The sequence below is a fragment of the Muscardinus avellanarius genome, assembly GCF_963383645.1.
Source record: "Muscardinus avellanarius genome assembly, chromosome: 1".
Lineage (NCBI taxonomy): Eukaryota > Metazoa > Chordata > Mammalia > Rodentia > Gliridae > Muscardinus > Muscardinus avellanarius.
The window spans coordinates 229628342-229645278 of record NC_137786.1 but is presented as its reverse complement, the minus strand read 5'-3'; the positions used below and the strand labels follow the sequence as shown (position 1 = coordinate 229645278).

The 16937-nt window shown below is 53.5% G+C and overlaps 1 protein-coding gene across 2 annotated transcripts; it reads right to left on the bottom strand.

Annotated features, from left to right (window-relative positions):
• Positions 1–75: 75 nt before the first annotated feature.
• TAF6L (TATA-box binding protein associated factor 6 like) lies at positions 76–11138 on the bottom strand (the record flags this gene model as incomplete). Of its 2 annotated transcripts, XM_080695658.1 has the most annotated exons (10): positions 76–843; positions 963–1091; positions 3832–3964; positions 4119–4339; positions 4483–4557; positions 8117–8211; positions 8997–9047; positions 9205–9355; positions 9618–9704; positions 10989–11138. In XM_080695658.1, 10 exons carry the CDS (start codon positions 11133–11135, stop codon positions 76–78), a joined length of 1857 nt encoding a protein of 618 aa, XP_080551784.1. The 2 variants fall into 2 exon arrangements, with proteins under 2 accessions (XP_080551784.1, XP_080551785.1); XM_080695659.1 differs by lacking the exon at positions 4483–4557 and having other exon boundaries at positions 10989–11135.
• Between the last annotated feature and the right edge of the window lie 5799 nt (positions 11139–16937).

Genomic DNA, 16937 nt, shown 5'->3' with positions numbered 1-16937 from the left:
CCGCCCGGAAGCAGCCGTCCGGCTCGGCGCCGCCCCTTCCGGCGCCCGGCACGCCCCTTCCGGGGCGGGGCCGCCTCAGAGCGGCAGGTACAGCGAGTAGTCCGCGAGCGCCCAGCGGCGGGCCGGGCGGCCGGTGCGGCCGATCATGGGCAGCTTCTGCACGTAGCGGGAGGCCGGGCTGGGCCCGTAGGGCGCGGGGAAGGCCGTCTGGAAGAGGCGCCCGCGGCAGCGCCGCCCCGCCTGCCGCCCGGCGATGATGAAGCGGAAGTGCGGCGCGCCGCGCGGGGCGAAGCGGCTCCGCTGGAAGACGTCGCGGGCGCCGGCGCCCGGGCCCTGCTGCCGCGGCGCCCCCCGCGCCCGGTGCACGCGCGGCAGCGGCCTGCTCTCGGAGGCGGCGGGCGCGGGGGCCGCCGCGGGGCCGCCCCGGGGGCTCTCGTCGCCCTGCGGGCTGAGCATGGCGCTGGCCGTCAGCTGCGGCATCTTCCGCACCGAGTCTGGGGCGGCCGCCGGCTCCTTCTTGTCCCCGGGCGGCCGCGGCGCCGTGGGCGCGGGCTGGCCGGTGCCGAAGCGAGTGGCCAGGCTGTCGCCGAAGAAGGCGTAGAGCTCCCGGTAGATGTCCGCCAGGGTCACCGAGGGGGCGGGGTCCTCCGCGCCCGCGCCCCCCGGCGGCAGCGGGAGGCCGGACCCGAAGCCCGGCTCCGCCCCGCCCGCGGAGGGCGCGTCCGGCAGGAGCAGGTGGTCCCAGGGCAGGTCTTCGGCGCGCCGGCGGCCCGGGCCGCCCGGACCGCCCTTGCTGGGCTCTGCGGCCTGGGCCTTCATCTTCAGCAGGCGCTCCACGGCCACCTAAGGAGCAGAGGACCAGGATAAGCAAGAGTTGGGAGCGACCTGGGCCCGGCAAGTGTTCCAAAATCAGCCCGCCGAGCCCACGCAGCGAAGGGAGGCTGGAAGGCGCCGGCACTCACCAGAATGGCTCCGTAGACTTTGTGCCCATCTGCTTTGACCTGAGCGTTGGAAACCGAATAATCATCCAGCACAGCCTGCAGGTTTGTCCAGTAAGTGGACAAGTGTGGGTACAGAACTCGTTCTACTGCCTGGAAGGGAGAGAAGGAATGAGTTAAGCACCTCTTTTTTACTTACTGCCTCTCAAGTACCCCTTCCCAGGAAAGACTTTTTTTTTTTTTTTTTTTTTTTTGCGGGTCTGGGGATGGAAGCCAGGGGCATTTGACCTCCGAGCTACAGCCCCTGACTTATTTTTTATTCTTTATTTTGAAACCGGGTCTCACTGAGTTGCAGAGGGCCTCACTAAGCTGAGGCTATCCACGAACCCGATCATCTGGTCTCACCCTTCCAAATGCTGGGATTACAAGCATGCGCCACCACGCCCAGCCCCCCAAAAATTTTTTTTAAAGGGACTAGCCAGGCATGGTAGCACATGCTTGTAATCCCAGTAACTGGGGGGGCTAAGTGCAGGTTTGAAGCCAGCCTCAGCCACTGAGAGCAACTTAGTGAGACCCTGTTTCGAAACAAAATATATAAAATAGGTTCCTGGAAACCCTTCTGCCTCTGCCCTACACTCCCAGACCTATATATATATATACATACATACATACATACATACATACATATATATATATATTTTTTTTTTTAATTCGGGAACAGGGTCTCTTAAGCCAGCGTGGCTGGCTTCGAACCTGCGCCATCCTCCTGTCTCCGCCTCCCAAGGGCAGGGATTACAAGCGTGTGCCACCACGCCCGGCTATTTTTTATTCTTTATTTTGAAATAGGATCTCATTGAGTTGCAAACGGCCTCACTAAGTAGGTGAGGCTGTGAACTGTGATCGTGATCCTCCTGTCAGCCTCCCAAATGTTGAGATTACAAGTGTGCACCACCACCCCCAGCTTTGTATCCTGTCTTTATTCTCAGTTCCTAGCAAGGCTTGGCAGGTAACAGGTTTCCAATCAGAATTTAGAACGACTTGAGCCCTGTCTGGGCGTGGTGGCGCACCCTTGTAATCCCAGCATTTTGGAGGCTGAGACTGAAGAATCTTGGTTTGCAGGCACCTTCAGTACTTAGGCCCTCTGCAACTTAGTGAGACCCGGTTTCAAAATAAAGAATAAAAAATTGGGCAGGGTGTTGAATGCCCCTGGGTTCCATCCCCAGACCCGCAAAAAAAAAAAAAAAAAAAAAAAAAGAAAGAAAGAAAGAAAGAAAAAGAGTGATGCAGAATTGAGCCAGACGTGGTGGCACACTTGTAATCCCAGTACTTGGGAGGCTGAAACAAGAGGATCCCAGTTCCTGGCCAGCCTCAGCTACTTAGTGAGGCTCTCTTCAATTTAGTGAGACCCTGTTTCAAAAATAAGGAATTAGACACTTTATGACCCAGTGATAATGTGTTCAGTTGAAGTGCTGTCCATAAAAAAAATAAAAGACAGCAAACTGGGCGTGATGTCACAACCGCTTGTAATCCCAGTACTTGGGAGGCTGAGACAAGGGGATTGCAAGCTACTTAGTGAGGCCCTTTGCAACTTAGAGGACCTGTTTCAAAATAAAAGAAAAATAGGGCTCGGGGTGTAGCTCAGAGGTAGAATGCCCCTGGGTTCCATCCCCAGTACCGCAAAAAAAAAAATAAATAAAAAAAATAAAGATCTTAAAAAAAAGGAGATGCCGGGCGTGGTGGCACACACTTGTAATCCCCGCGCTTGGGAGGCAGAGACAGGAGGATCGCACAGATTCGAAGCCAGCCGTGCACGCTGGCTTAGGAGACCCTGTTTCCAAATTAAAATATAGAAATAGGTCTTGGAGTGTAGCCCAGAGGTAGAAGGGCTTCCAGGAACCCCAGTACCACCAAAAAAAAAAAAAAAAAAGGAGATACAATCCAAGCATGGTAGCATATACCTATAATCCTAAAAGGTTGAGACAGAAGGATCAGAGGTTGGCACCAGCATCGGCAACATAGGAAGACCTGTTTCAAAATAAAAGATAAAATCTGGGATTGTAGCTCAGAGGTAGAATGCCCCTGAGTTCAATTGCTAGTACCACAAAAATAAATAACCTCGAAATTATGGTACACGCTTATAATCCTTGTGCCTGAGGGGCTGAGACAGGAGGATTACAGTTGGTGGACAGCCTCAGCAACTTAGGCTCTCAGCAACCTAGTGAGACTTAGTTTAAAATAAGAAATAAAGTCGGTCTGGGATGTAGATCAGAGGTAGAATGCCTCTGGGTTCAATTCCCAGTACCACAAAAAGAGAAGTTAATAAATACATAAGGCTAAAATAGGAGAATCACAGGTTCGCAGCCACCCTCAGCAACATAGCGAAGCTCTTATCAACTTGACAAGACCCTGTTTCAAAATAATAACAGGGATGCCAGGCGTGGTGGCGCATGCTTGTAATCCCCGCGCTTGGGAAGCAGAGACAGGAGGATTGCACAGGTTTGAAGCCAGCTGCACTGGCTTAAGAGACCCTGTTTCCAAATAAAAAGTATAAAAATAGGTCTGGGAGTGTAGCCCGGAGGTAGAAGGGCTTCCAGGAACCCCAGACACCAAAAAATAATAACAGGGAAGCAGCGCAGAGGTAGAATGCCCCTGGGTTCAATCCCTAGCACCCCAAATAAATACTGAGGGTATGTCCTAATGTCATCACATGGAATGGGCAGGCATTCATCAACCTCTGCCATGCAGGACTTCTGAAGAGAGAAGACATGCAAAACGTCACGGTATCGCTGTCTGGCCTCAACACTCCACAGAAGCAAGCACAGACCATTTTTATGACAGGAGACATGCCACGCCATGAGAACTCCCGTGGCTCTGAGAAAGGCCGGGTCCTCACCTTCCATCCGAGAGCGTGCAGCCCCACCACAGCCCCATAGTGAGAGCAGAGAGGTCGCACGGGGTCGGCCAGGACCTTCTGCAGGGAGAGCAGGATCTGCTGATAGAGGCCGCTTACAAGGTCCCCATGAGTCCTGTGGGAGCAACGCTTGTCAGGGAGGGGAAGGCGGCTCCGCTGCCCAGCTGCCTCGCTACACCTCACACTCCAGGGCGACAGGACTCTACGTTCTCAGGGACCCGGCCCGTCTCCCCACCCAACCCACCCTTCGGCTCGGGCCCCGTGGCTACCAGAAGATGTGGCTGAGCAGAAGGGCAGCCCCATCCCGCAGGGTCCAGTGGTCATTCAGGGGGTTGATGGAGGCAGCTAGGGGCTCCAGGACGCAGTAGAGGACGCTGCCCACCAGGGAGCGGACATAGGGTCCCAGGCAGAGGTGTGGGTTCCGAACTAGACTCCGGGCCACCTGCAGTAGCCGGTGCAGCTGCTCCAGGTCGTGGCTGACAGACTTCACCTGCCGACAGAAGACCATGGCTAAGGGGGACGTGCGGGGCGGCAGGCACCTGCCCATCGGAGGGCTCCCGCCACGGGCCCTACACACGGCCGGCTCATCTCCGTCCCACAAAACACTGGCCCCACTCCAGAACGATCACTTACCCCGCTGACCACATAGACAAAGTAAGGCAGGAGCGCTGCGATCTTGGAGTTGGTCTGCAGGTCCTGGAGAGCCACCTGAAGGAGGGCCCAGAACGCACTGGAAAAGCTGCCCCGGCAGAGACTGCCACCGCTCTGGAGAGCGGCTTAGCACAGCCGTGTATCACCACAGTGTTCACACTCACTGATCGAGCACTCTATTTATTTATTTTTATTTTTTTTGGCATACCGAGGATGGAACCCAGGGGCATTGTATCTCCGAGCTACATCCCCAACCATATTTTCCTGATTCTTTCCCCCCCCCCCCCCCCGGTCTGGGGATGCAACCCAGAGGCACTTCGACCTCCGAGCTACACCCCCTGCCCTATTTTTTATTCTTTACTTTGAAACTGGGTCTCTCTCGTGGCAAAGGGCCTCACTAAGTAGCCGAGGCTGTCCGTAAACCATGATCCTCCTGTCTCAGCCTCCCAAATGCTGGGATTACAAGCATGTGCCACCACACCCGGCTAGAGCACTCTACTATTTATCCTACAGAAACCCACTTACACATATAGCCACGCGGCATTGTCTGTAATAATAAATGCTGCTAAACCTCTAACACATTTTTTTTTTTTAATTCTTGGTGGTACTGGGGATTGAACTTAAGAGGCATTCTGCCTCCGAGCTACAACCCCAGACCAATTTTATGTTTTATTTTACCTTATTTATTTATGGGTTTTTTTTGGTTTTTGTTTTTTTTTTGTGTGTGTGTGGTACTGGGGATCGAACACAGGGGCCTTCTACCTTCGGGCTATATGCCCAGACCTATTTTATATTTTATTTGGAAACAGGGTCTCTTAAGCCAGTGCGGCTGGCTTCGAACCTGCGTGATCCTCCTGTCTCCGCCTCCCAAGAGCGGGGATTTCAAGCGTGCGCCACCGCGCCCGGCTTTATTTATTTATGTATTTTGTAGATCGGGTCTGGGGATGGAATCCAGAAGAATTCGAACTCCAAGCTACACCCCTGCCCAAGTTTTTTATTTTTTATTTTGAAACAGAGTCTCACTGAGTTGCAAAGGGCCTCACTAAGTAGCAAACCGCGTTCCTCCAGACTCAGCCTCCCAAATGCTCGGATTACAAGCATGCGCCGCCACACGCGGCTCTAATTTATTTATTTATTTATTTATTTATTTATTTATTTATTTATGTGGGTCTTGGGGTGGAACCCAGGGGCTTTCTACCTCTGGACTATACTCCCAGACCTATTTTATATTTTATTTGGAAACAGGGATTCACTAAGTTGCTGAGAGCCTTGCTAAGTAGCTGAGGCTGGCTTTGAACCTGCGCGATCCTCCTGTCTCAGCCTCTCAAGTACTGGTATTACAAGGGTATTCAAGGGAAGACAGGACTACTTAGCAAGACCCACTTTCAAAATAAAAGGGCTGGGGAATAGGGTATGGTAGCGCATGCCTGTAATCTCAGTGCCCAGTAATTGGGAAGCTGAAACAGGTTAGCGGACAGCCTGAGCTACTTAGTGAGGCCTTCTGCAACTTAGTCAAACCTTGTTTCAAAATAAAGAATAAAAAATATGGTGTAAGCCGGGCGTGGTGGCGCACGCTTGTAATCCCCGCGCTTGGGAGGCGGAGACAGGAGGATCGCGCAGGTTCGAAGCCAGCCGCGCTGGCGTAAGAGACCCTGTTTCAAAAATATAAAATAGGTCTGGGAGCGTAGCCCGGAGGTAGAAGGGCTTCCAGGAACCCCAGTACCACAAAAAAAAAAAAAAAAAAAAAAATATGGTGTAGCTAGGAGGTAGAATGCCCCTGGGTTCAACCGCTAGCACTGCAAATCAATCAATTAAAATAAAACAAAACAGGGCTGAGGTGTAGCTTGGAGGTAGATGGTCCCTGAGTTGAATCCCCAGCACCACCAAAATTAATTAATTAATTAATTAATAACCAGCCTCAGCAACTTAGTGAAACCCCGTTTCCAAATAAATAAGATAGGACTGAAAGTATAGCTCATTGGTGGTTCAATCCCCCAATATAACCAAAGAAAAAAAAAAAAAAAAAAAATGAGTGGAGTGGGATGGTGATATCGTCCAGTGGTAGAGTGCTTACTCAGCATGCACGGGTCCCTGATTGAGAAAATCATCACGTGAGCCCCCAACTGACCGTGGACAGAAGACCCTAGTTTGGCGCCCAGGAGGCCCTTGAAGCCATAAGGCTAAGGCAGCAGAGGCTGGGATGAGGCCAGCGGCCCAGTACCCACCCTGGCTCCTCTGCCTCCTTTCTCCTTTCCTGGCCATGTCCAGGCAGACAAAGCCTGCCACGTGGATGCCTCACTCGGCCGAGAATCAACAGATACCCCGAGCCGGCCGTGATGGCATACACTTGTAAGCCCAGCATTCAGGAGGCTGAGCTCTGCCGGAGGATCATGATTCGCAGGCAGCCTCTGCTACTTAGCAAGGTCCTTCGCAACTCAGTGAGACCTGGTTTCAAAAATAAAAAGACTGACGCCGGGCATGGTGGCGCATGCTCGTCATCCCAGCATTCGGGAGGCTGAGACCTGGAGGATCGCGGTTCGCGGACAGCCTCAGCTACTTAGTGAGGCCCTCTGCAACTCAGTGAGACCCGGTTTCAAAATAAAGAATAAAAAATAGGGCAGGGGGTGTAGCCCGGAGGTCAAATGCCCCTGGGTTCCATCCCCAGACCCGCAAAAAAAAAGACTGAAAAATAAGGCTGGGGTGTTGCTCAGAGGTACAATGCCCCTGGGTTCCATACCCAGTACTAAAAAAAAAAGATACCCCCCAAATAGGCTCCAGAATGCAGGCGTGGAGACCCCCAACGCCCACTCCCAGGGCTGTGCTTAGCCACCGGTTTCCCAATGGTTTCTGCGAAGGGGTCAGGCCTGATGAATGGCCTGGCTCAGAGCCCCACAGCCACCCAAGGGCAGCTCCAGCCACAGCAGCCAGACAACGGCAGAGGAGAGGATCTAGACAACTAAAAGAATTTCACAGGATTTTAAAGTCTGACTGTAGCTGAGCATGGTGGTGCACGCTTGTAATCCCAGCATTTGGGAGGCTGAGACAGGAGGATCACGGTTTGTGGCCAGCCTCAGCTACTTAGGGAGGCCCTTTGCAACTCAGTGAGACCCTGTTTCAAAATAAAGAATAAAAAACAGGGTATAGCTTGGAGGTAGAATGTCCCTGGGTTCCATCCCCAGTACCTAAAAATAAAATAAAATAAAATAGGCCGGGCGTGGTGGTGCACACTTGTAATCCCCGCGCTTGGGAGGCAGAGACAGGAGGATCCCGCAGGTTCGGAGCCAGACGCGCACGCTGGCTGAGGAGACCCTGTTTCCAAATAAAAATGTAAAAATAGGTCTGGGAGTGTAGCCCGGAGGTAGAAGGGCTTCCAGGAACCCCAGTACCACCAAAAAAAAAAAATAAATAAAATAAAATAAAAGCTAAGGTAAAATGCCTCTTGGCTCCATCCCCAGTACCAAAAAAAAAAAAAAAAAAAAAAAAAAAAAAAAATTTATATAGGACTGGGGATGTAGTTCAAAGGTAAAATGCCCCTGAGTTCAATCCCTAGCACCATGAGAAAATTAAAAATAAAAAAAAGTGTGACTGTGAGGCCCAACGCGGCACACTGGCTCACCTTCCTCAGCTGCGGGTCATCCCCCAGCACGGCCCGTGTCACCTGTTGATAATACTTAAGCAGGTCGTCCGTCAGTGAAGAGACCGCGCTGGGCACTGCAGGAAGACGGGCAGGAGGGGGTCAGGGCACGACAGCTGGTCCTCTCCACCCGCCCCCCGGTCTACTCCCTCACCCCCAGCACAGGCGCCTACGAGGAGCGACTCCCCCGGCTCTCGGCACCCTCGCCCCGCGGGCGCCTCGCACCCCAGCGCTCTGCTGTCTGCCTCGTGCTATCGGCCAGGAAGATTCCCACTCAGTCCTCCGCCACCAAGTTCACGAGCCTCCGGCTCTGTGAAGCCTGGCTCGGTGTACCCAGAAGTGCGACCACCCTCAGGGACCTCAGCTTGCTGTGTAGGCTGCTGCTTCTTTTTTTTTTTTGTACTGGGGATGAAACCCAAACCCATGGGGCATTCTACCTCTGAGCTACACCCCCAGCCCTATTTTTTAGTTTTTTTTTTGTGTGTGTGTGGTACTGGGGATGGAACCCAGGGGCATTTTACCTCCAAGCGACACCCACTGTCCTATTTTAGTTGAGAAGGGTCTCGCTTAGTAACTAAGGCTGTCCACGAACCATGATCCTCCGGTCTCAGCCTCCCAAATGCTGGGATTACAAGCGTGCGCCACCACGCCCAGCTTTGCTGCATAGGTTTCTATTCTGGCCTCCAACACATGGGAACCTGACTGGTTCCAGGTCTAGGCTCCCACCTCTGATGCCGGGCCCTCCAGGCAGGGACCAGTACCTGCTCAGCGCACAGAATGAGGCGGGCACTGCCAAATGCTTAGCAGCAGCAGGTGACCTGCCCTCGGCACCTAAAAGAGCGGTCCCCATACCACCCCTTACCTGATCCTTGAGGTGCCAGGTTCCCTTTCCCATCCAGGTAGGAGACATGAACTGGAACCAGGGCAGAGAAGAGTGTCAGCCTGGGATTTTACCCCTCACAGCACCGCCTACCCCAGCTAATCCCCCCCCCACCAGCCAGCCCATCAGCCACCACCCACGCTCCAGCACCCGCCCCCGTCGCCACTCCACGCGGGACACCAGCAGCCACCTCTGACGGCCGTCTCAGCACAGCCTTTGGGGATGTTGGTGGCCAGGGCCAGCTCCACCAGGTTCACCTCTCGGTCCTCAGGAAAGTACAGCTCACCCTCCCTGGCGGGGCGCAGGGGCAGAGCCTCCTGGGATCCATAACCACACACGGCCTGAGGAAAGAGGATGGGACAGAGCCTGAACCGCGGGAGGGAAGAGGCAGGTACCAGGACAGGAGCCCACGTCTGAGGGAAGAGCAGACATCCCAAGAAAAGTGGAAGAAGCCAGGGGCTCAGAGCCATTGCAGGGAATGGAGCCAGAGCACCCACAGCCTGCCTGGTCAGGCGGTAGACACGGTCTCTCTTTACAGACTGGGGCTCTAAGCCACACCCCAGGTTGCTGGCCCCTCGCTCTCCCTCACTCGGCCCCACTCACCTCCACGCTGCTCCACCTAAGAGCCCTGTTAAAGTCCTCGACTGTCAGCCTCCGCCGCCTGGTGTGCTTCATGAACTGAGAACTATTCTGAGGGGAGGAACAGAAGCCTGAGTCAGGGACCGCCGAGCAGCAGGTGTTGGGACCGCCGAGCAAAGCAGGCAGCGCTGGGAAGCAAGCAGAGTGGACGCCACGGCAGTGATCAGAGCGCCTGGATCCCGCCGGGCCTGGTGGCGCATGCCTGGAATCCTAGTGCTTGGGAAGATGAGACAGGAGGATCGGGTCGCAGCCAGCCAGCCTCAGGAAGCTACGGAGGCCCTTTGCAACTTTGTGAGACCTTGTTTCAAAATAAAATAGGGCTGGGGGTGTAGCTCAGGGGGAGAGTGTCTGTGAGTTCAATCCTCAGTACAGCCATTTAAAAAAAAGGAGGAGGCCTGGATCCCAGCTGGGCACTTTTTTTTTTTTTTTTTTTTTGGTGGTACTGGGGGTGAAACCCAGGGACATTCTACCTTCAAGCTACACCCCCAGCCCTATTTTTTATTCTTTCTTTATTTTTTTTTGGTGGTACTGGGGGTGGAACACAGGGGGTTTCTACCTCCAGGCTATACTCCCAGACCTATTTTATATTTCATTTGGAAACAGGGTCTCACTAAGTTGCAGAGGGCCTCACTAAGTAGCTGAGGCTGTCCGTGAACCTGGACCTCCTGTCTCAGCCCCCCAAATGCTGGGATTACAAGCATGTGCCACCACGCCCGGCCATTTTTTGTGTGTGTGATAATGGAGATTGAACCCAGGAGTGTTCTACTTTTGAGCTACACCCCCAGCCCTATTTTATTTTATTTTGTTTTTGTGGTACTGGGGATGGATCCCAGTGGCTTTCTACCTCCAGGATACAGTCCCAGACCTTTTATATTTTATTTGGAAACAAGGTCTCACTAAGTTGCCAAGAGCCTCACGATTGTAACTGAGGCTGGCTTCGAACCTGTGGGATCCTCCTGTCTCAGCCTCCCAAGTGCTGGGATTACTCGTATAATCCTAGTATAAATTTGCACCACCACGCCCAGCCACTTATTTTTTATTTCAGAAGAGAACCTTGCTAAATTGCCGAGGCTGGCCTTAAACCTGCAAACCTCCTGTCTAGCCTCCCACGTACTGGAATCACGGGTGTGTGCCACCACACCCAGCCGAGCTGGGCTCTGACACAAACACCACCTCCAGAGTCACGCTCCCTTTGTACAGCTGTTTCTCGCTGCAGAATGACCGTGCAGCCACTCTGGCTGGCCAGGGAGCTGTGCAGAGGGGCAAAGGGGTGCCAACACATGCTGTTGGGTAGGTCAGGGTGGGAGGAGCGTGGGCAGCGGGCCCCGGCAGCACCTGCGTGGCCTCTCGGAGACGGTAACAGACATCTTCAGCCAGCAGAGCCGCCACCTCGTCGCTCAGCTCCAGGCCTGCGCTCTCCGCCATGAGCCGGACGGACTCCCGCGGGATCTCCACGAACCGCCGCTCTTCCCGTTCTGACATGGCCCCGATACAACTGCAGGCAGAGACGGGAGGAGCGGAGAGCCGCCCCAGGGCCCCTCAGAACCCGAGAGCAGGTGGAGACCCTTTCAACCAAACCACGTTTGCTACTCATGCTCCACAATCCCTGCAGGGAAGCCCAGGGGCCGGGCGACTCAGAAAACGGAGACTCAGAGCCGGCCGGGGCAGATAAGGAAGAGGAGGCACTGGCCTTGGGGTTCACACTCCGGAGCCACCGCCACCCACCTTGACATTCACCAGCCTTGCTGTTCTACGTAAAATAGGGGTGACAACCCCTGCCCTCGTAGCCTAGGGCTGCAGGAGGACAAAATGACACGGTATCTGAGAGTATCGAGGACCAGGACACCTGTGCAGGGCTGGCGCTGCAGCTCAAGAGTAGGGCGCGTGCGTGGGGCACGAGGCCCTGGGTTCCATGCCCAGCACCGGGGGGCAGAGGATGGGGATGACCACACCACACCACACCAACGGAGAGCAACAGAGGATGGGGATGACCACACCACACCATGCCAACGGACAGCAACAGAGGATGGGGATGACCACACCACACCACGCCAACGGACAGCAAGAGCAGCACTAATTAGAAACAAAAAGTTTGTGTCCCTTTCCTTCTCAATCTCTTTTTCTTTTTTCTTTGTGGTACTGAGGATTAAACCCAAACAGAGGGTCCTGCTAAGTTGCCAAGAGACTCGCAACATCACTGCAGCTGTGATCCTCCTGTTTCAGCCTCCCAAGTACTGGGATTTCAGGCGTGTCCCACCCACCCAGCCCATCTCATTCTTTTTTTTTCAGTACTGGGGATGGAACCCAGGGGTATTCTACCACCGAACTACCCTTTTTTTTTATTCTTTACTTTTTTTCTTTCTTTTTTGGCGGGTCTGGGGATGGAACCCAGAGGCATTTGACCTCCGAGCTACACTCCCTGCCCTATTTTTTATTCTTATCTTGATACAGGGTCTTGCTAAGTTGCGGAGGGCCTAAGTAGCTAAGGCTGTCTGCGAACCACGATCCTCCTGTTTCAGCCTCCTGAATGCTGGGATTAAAAGTGTGCACCACCACGCCCGGCTTATTCTTCATTTAGAAACAGGCTATCACACGCCGGGCGTGGTGGCGCATGCTTGTAATCCCTGTGCTTGGGACGCTGAGACAGGAGGATCACACAGGTTCGAAGCCAGCCTCGGCTACTCAGTGAGGCTTCCAGCAACTTAGTGAGACCCCGTTTCCAAATAAAATATAAAAAAAAAGGTCTGGGAGTATAGCCTGGAGGTAGAAAGCTTCTGGGTCCCACCACCAGTACCACAAAAAAAAAAAAAAAGAAAAAAAAAGAAACAGGCTGTCACTAAGTTGCAGAGGACCTCACTAAGCAGCTGAGGCTGGCCACTAACCCGATCCTCCTCACAGCCTCCAAATCCTGGGATTATAGGCTTGAGCCACCATGCCTGGCTCCATCTCATTCTTTTCTTTCTTTTCTTTCTTTCTTTTTTTTTTTTTGCAGTACTAGAGATAGAACCCAGGGGCATTCTACTTCTGAGCTATACCCCCAACCCTATATTTTATTTTTATTTTGAAACAGGGTCTCACTGAGTTGCAAACGGCCTAAGTAGCTGAGACTGTCCTCAAACCGCGATCCCCCTGTCTCAGCCTCCCAAATGCTGGGATTATAAGCATGTGTCACCACGCCCAGTTCCATATCATTCTTATTACAACCACCATCGATTAAATTTTGATGAAAAGAAAGACTACTTGGATCCTGACATGGCCTTGCTCAAAAATCTGCAATGCCCCCCAACACACACACATGCTGCTTGTTAAAACCAAGTCCAAGCCAGGTGTGGTGGCGCATGTTTGTAATCCCAGTAACTTGGGAGGCTGAGACAGGAGGATCGGGATTCGCGGACAGCCTCAGAAACTTGTGAGGCCCTCTGCAACTTAGTGAGACCCTGTATCAAAATAAAGAATAAAGCCGGGCGTGGTGGCGCATGCTTGTAATCCTCGTGTTTGGGAGGCTGAGACAGGAGGATCACCAGAGGGATTGCACAGATTCGAAGCCGGCCACGCTGGCTTAAGAGACCCTGTTTACAAATAAAAATATAAAAAATAGGGTGTATTCGAGTCACCCCTCATGCCATTTTGGCATGGTGCTATATTTCTATTTTCTGTATTTCTACCCTTCTAATAAACTTCTTTAAATCTTCAAAAAATATATATATATGCCGGGCGTGGTGGTGCACGCTTGTAATCCCCGCACTTGGGAGGCAGAGACAGGAGGATCGTGCAGGTTCGAAGCCAGCCCCGCGCGCTGGCTTAGGAGACCCTGTTTCCAAATAAAAATGTAAAAATAGGTCTGGGAGTGTAGCCCGGAGGTAGAAGGGCTTCCAGGAACCCCAGTACCACCAAAAAAAAAAAAAAAAAAAAAAAATATATATATATATATATATATATATATATATATATATATATATAATAGGTCTGAGAGTGTAACCCGGAGGTAGAAGGGTTTCCAGGAACCCCAGTACCACCACAAGAAAGAAGAAAGAAAGAAAGAAAGAAAGAAAGAAAGAAAGAAAGAAAGAAAGGAAAAGAAAGAAGGAGAAAGAAAGAAAAAAGTAGGGCAGCCTGGTGTGGTGGCACACGCTTGTAATCCCAGCCTTCAGGAGGCTGAGACCGGAGGATCCAGGTTCGTGGACAGCCTCTGCTGCTAAGTGAGGCCCTTTGCTATTCAGCGAGACCCTGTTTCAAAATAAACATAAAAAATAGGGCTGGGGGTGTAGCTCAAAAGCAGAATGCCCCTGTGTTCCTGTTCCCATAGCATGGCATAATGAGAACCCAACAAAGAAGCTGGTACCCGACTCTGAAGATGCAGCTGCCCCGTAAGGGTGGAGGGCTGGCCCGCATGCCAAAGTCCGGACAGGAGGCGGCAGCGAGGCCCAGGCCCCAGATACCCCACCCTGAGCCCTCCCGCTACTCCTCCAGCAGGACTGTCTTGTGTTAGTGTTTTTCGATTGTTTTTGTTTTGTCTTTGTGGTACTGAGGACGGAAGATCGGGCATTCTACAGAGGATTATAGGCTCCTGTCCCCCCAAACCAACAGGACTCATTGCTCTTTACCACTAAATCCAATCAGAGCCAGACAGGGTGGCACGCTTGTAATCCTAGCCTCCGACAAGAAGTGAGACTTTAAGGGGCGTGGTGGTGCACGCTTGTAATCTCAGCGCTCGGGAGGCTGAGACAGGAGGATCGCACGGGTTCGAAGCCAGCCTCGGCTACTTAGTGAGGCTCTCAGCAACTTAGTGAGACCCTGTTTCCAGTTGAAATATATTTAAAAAAAAATAGGTTTGGGAGTATAGCGCGGAGGCTGAATGCCCCTGAGCTCCACCCCCAGTACCACAAAATAAATAAATAAAATAAAATGAAGAGCCGGGCATGGTGACGAACGCTTGTAATCCCAGCATTCGGGACGCTGAGACCAGAGGATCGCGGTTCGCGGACAGCCTCAGCTACTTAGTGTGGCCCTCTGCAACTCGGTGAGACCCAGTTTCCAAAATAAAGAATAAAAAGCTGGGCGTGGTGGCGCACGCTTGTAATCCCAGCACTTGGGAGGCTGACGCCAGAGGATCGCGGTTCGTGGACAGCCTCAGCTACTTAGTGCGGCCCTTCACAACTCAGTGAGACCCGGTTTCAAAATAAATAAAATATTGGGCAGAGGTTGTAGCTCAGAGGTCAAATGCCCCTGGGTTTCATCCCCAGACCCGCAAAAATAAATAAAATTAATTAATTAATTAATTAAATAGGGCTGGGAGTGTAGCCCAAAGGTAGAAAGCTTCTGGGTTCCATCCCCAGTACTGCAAAAAAAAAAAAAAATATATATATATATATATGATAAAATAAGCTGGGCGTGGTGGCGCACGCTTGTAATCCCAGCATTTGGGAGGCTGAGACCGGACGATCGCAGTTCCCAGACAGCCTCAGCTACTTAGTGAGGCCCTCTGCAATTTAGTGAGACCCTGTTTCAAAATAAAGAATAAAAAATAGGGCAGAGGGTACAGCTTGGAGGTCAAATGTCCCCTAGATTCCATCCCAGACCCTCAAAAAATAAAAATATAAAAATATAAAAAATATAAAATGTTTCTTTTTTTTTTTTTTTCCTTTTTTTGCAGCACTGGGGATGGAACCCAGGGACATTCTACCTCTGAGCTACACCCCCAGCCCTATTTTTATTCCTTATTTTGAAAGAGGGTCTCACTGAGTTGCAGAGGGCCTCACTAAGTAGTAGCTGAGGCTGTCAGCAAACCATGATCCTCCTGCCTCAGCCTCCCAAATGCTGGGATTACACGTGTGCGCCACCACGCCTGGCCATGCCCCTGGTTTCAATCCTCAGTACCACAAAAAATCCAATCAGCATCCTACTGGGTTGAGCAACACTCCTCCCAATGGATTCCCATTCTGTGTGTGTGTGTGGGGGGGGTATGGGACTGAACTCGGGCCTTCTACCTCTGAGCTACACAGGGCCTCACTAAGTTGCTGAGCCTGACCTCAAACCTGCGATCCTCCTGTCTCAGCCTCCTGAGCATTTCAATTACAAGCCGGTGTTACCAAGCCCAGTTTTCCCCCACTGCTTTTAAATGCAGAACAAAACTAGACCCTGCCTAGGAGCTCTGCACCTACTCCTCTTTCTCCCGTGTTGTGTATTCCCGGCATGACCTCCTTCCATTCTCTCAAAAACACCTCTCAGGACATTTATTTCTGCTGGTTAACTCTCTCCTCCGGGCCTTCTGTGAACTCCTTACTCCTCCAGGTCTGAGCTCCAATGTCACTTGCTAGGGAGCTCTTCCCAGACCCCTCCCGGCTCCAGTCCTCTGCCTTCAGGCAGTTATAAGTCGGTGTGACTTCTCAGTGGGCGACCCCCCCACACTGCCCCCGACCCCCCCCGCACTGCCCCCGACCCCCGCACTGCCCCCGACCCCCCGCACTGCCCCCGACCCCCCCACTGCCCCCGACCCCCCCACTGCCCCCGACCCCCCCACTACCCCCGACCCCCCCGCACTGCCCCCGACCCCCCCACTGCCCCCGACCCCCCCCCACTGCCCCCGACCCCCCCCGCACTGCCCCCGACCCCCCCACTGCCCCCGACCCCCCGCACCGCCCCCGACCCCCCGCACCGCCCCCGACCCCCCGCGCGCTCAGCCCCGCGTCCCCGCCGTCCGCTCCCCGCCCAGGACGGACAGCTTTCCTTCCGAGCGCGCCCAGGCCGAGCCGCGGAGCCCGCGCGGTGAACGATCACCCCAGCGCACCCGGTAACGAGACTCGCGTTACAGACTCTGTCTATTTGCAGCCAGGAATCAGACTCAGAAATGGTTACGGGAGTGTCTAAGACCACCCGGTGCGCACCACGGGGCGATCAGAGACCCCCACACCCTTCCTTCTAATCAGACTGCGATCACCGGCTTCCGGGGGGGCCAAGGCCTTGGGGACTCGCAGCCCCACGACCTGGCGCGGACAGCCACCACGCAGTGACCCCGGGCTCCTCAGTCTCCCCATCTGTGAAATGGGAACACAAGCCCCGCCCCCGCGGGAGGGTCCCCATTACGGGCCTCTACTGAGGCCCCGTGGAGTCCGGGCTGGGACCGAGACGTCTGGCGGCTGGGCCTCCCCTCCGGCGCGTCCCCGCCGCCGAGGAGGCGCGGGCGCGGACCTCTGGGGCTTCCGCGCCGCGTACCCTCCCACCCCAAGCCGCTCATTCCCAATCCAGAGGGCGGGGGCAGAGGGGGTCAGGGGTCACGGAACAGGG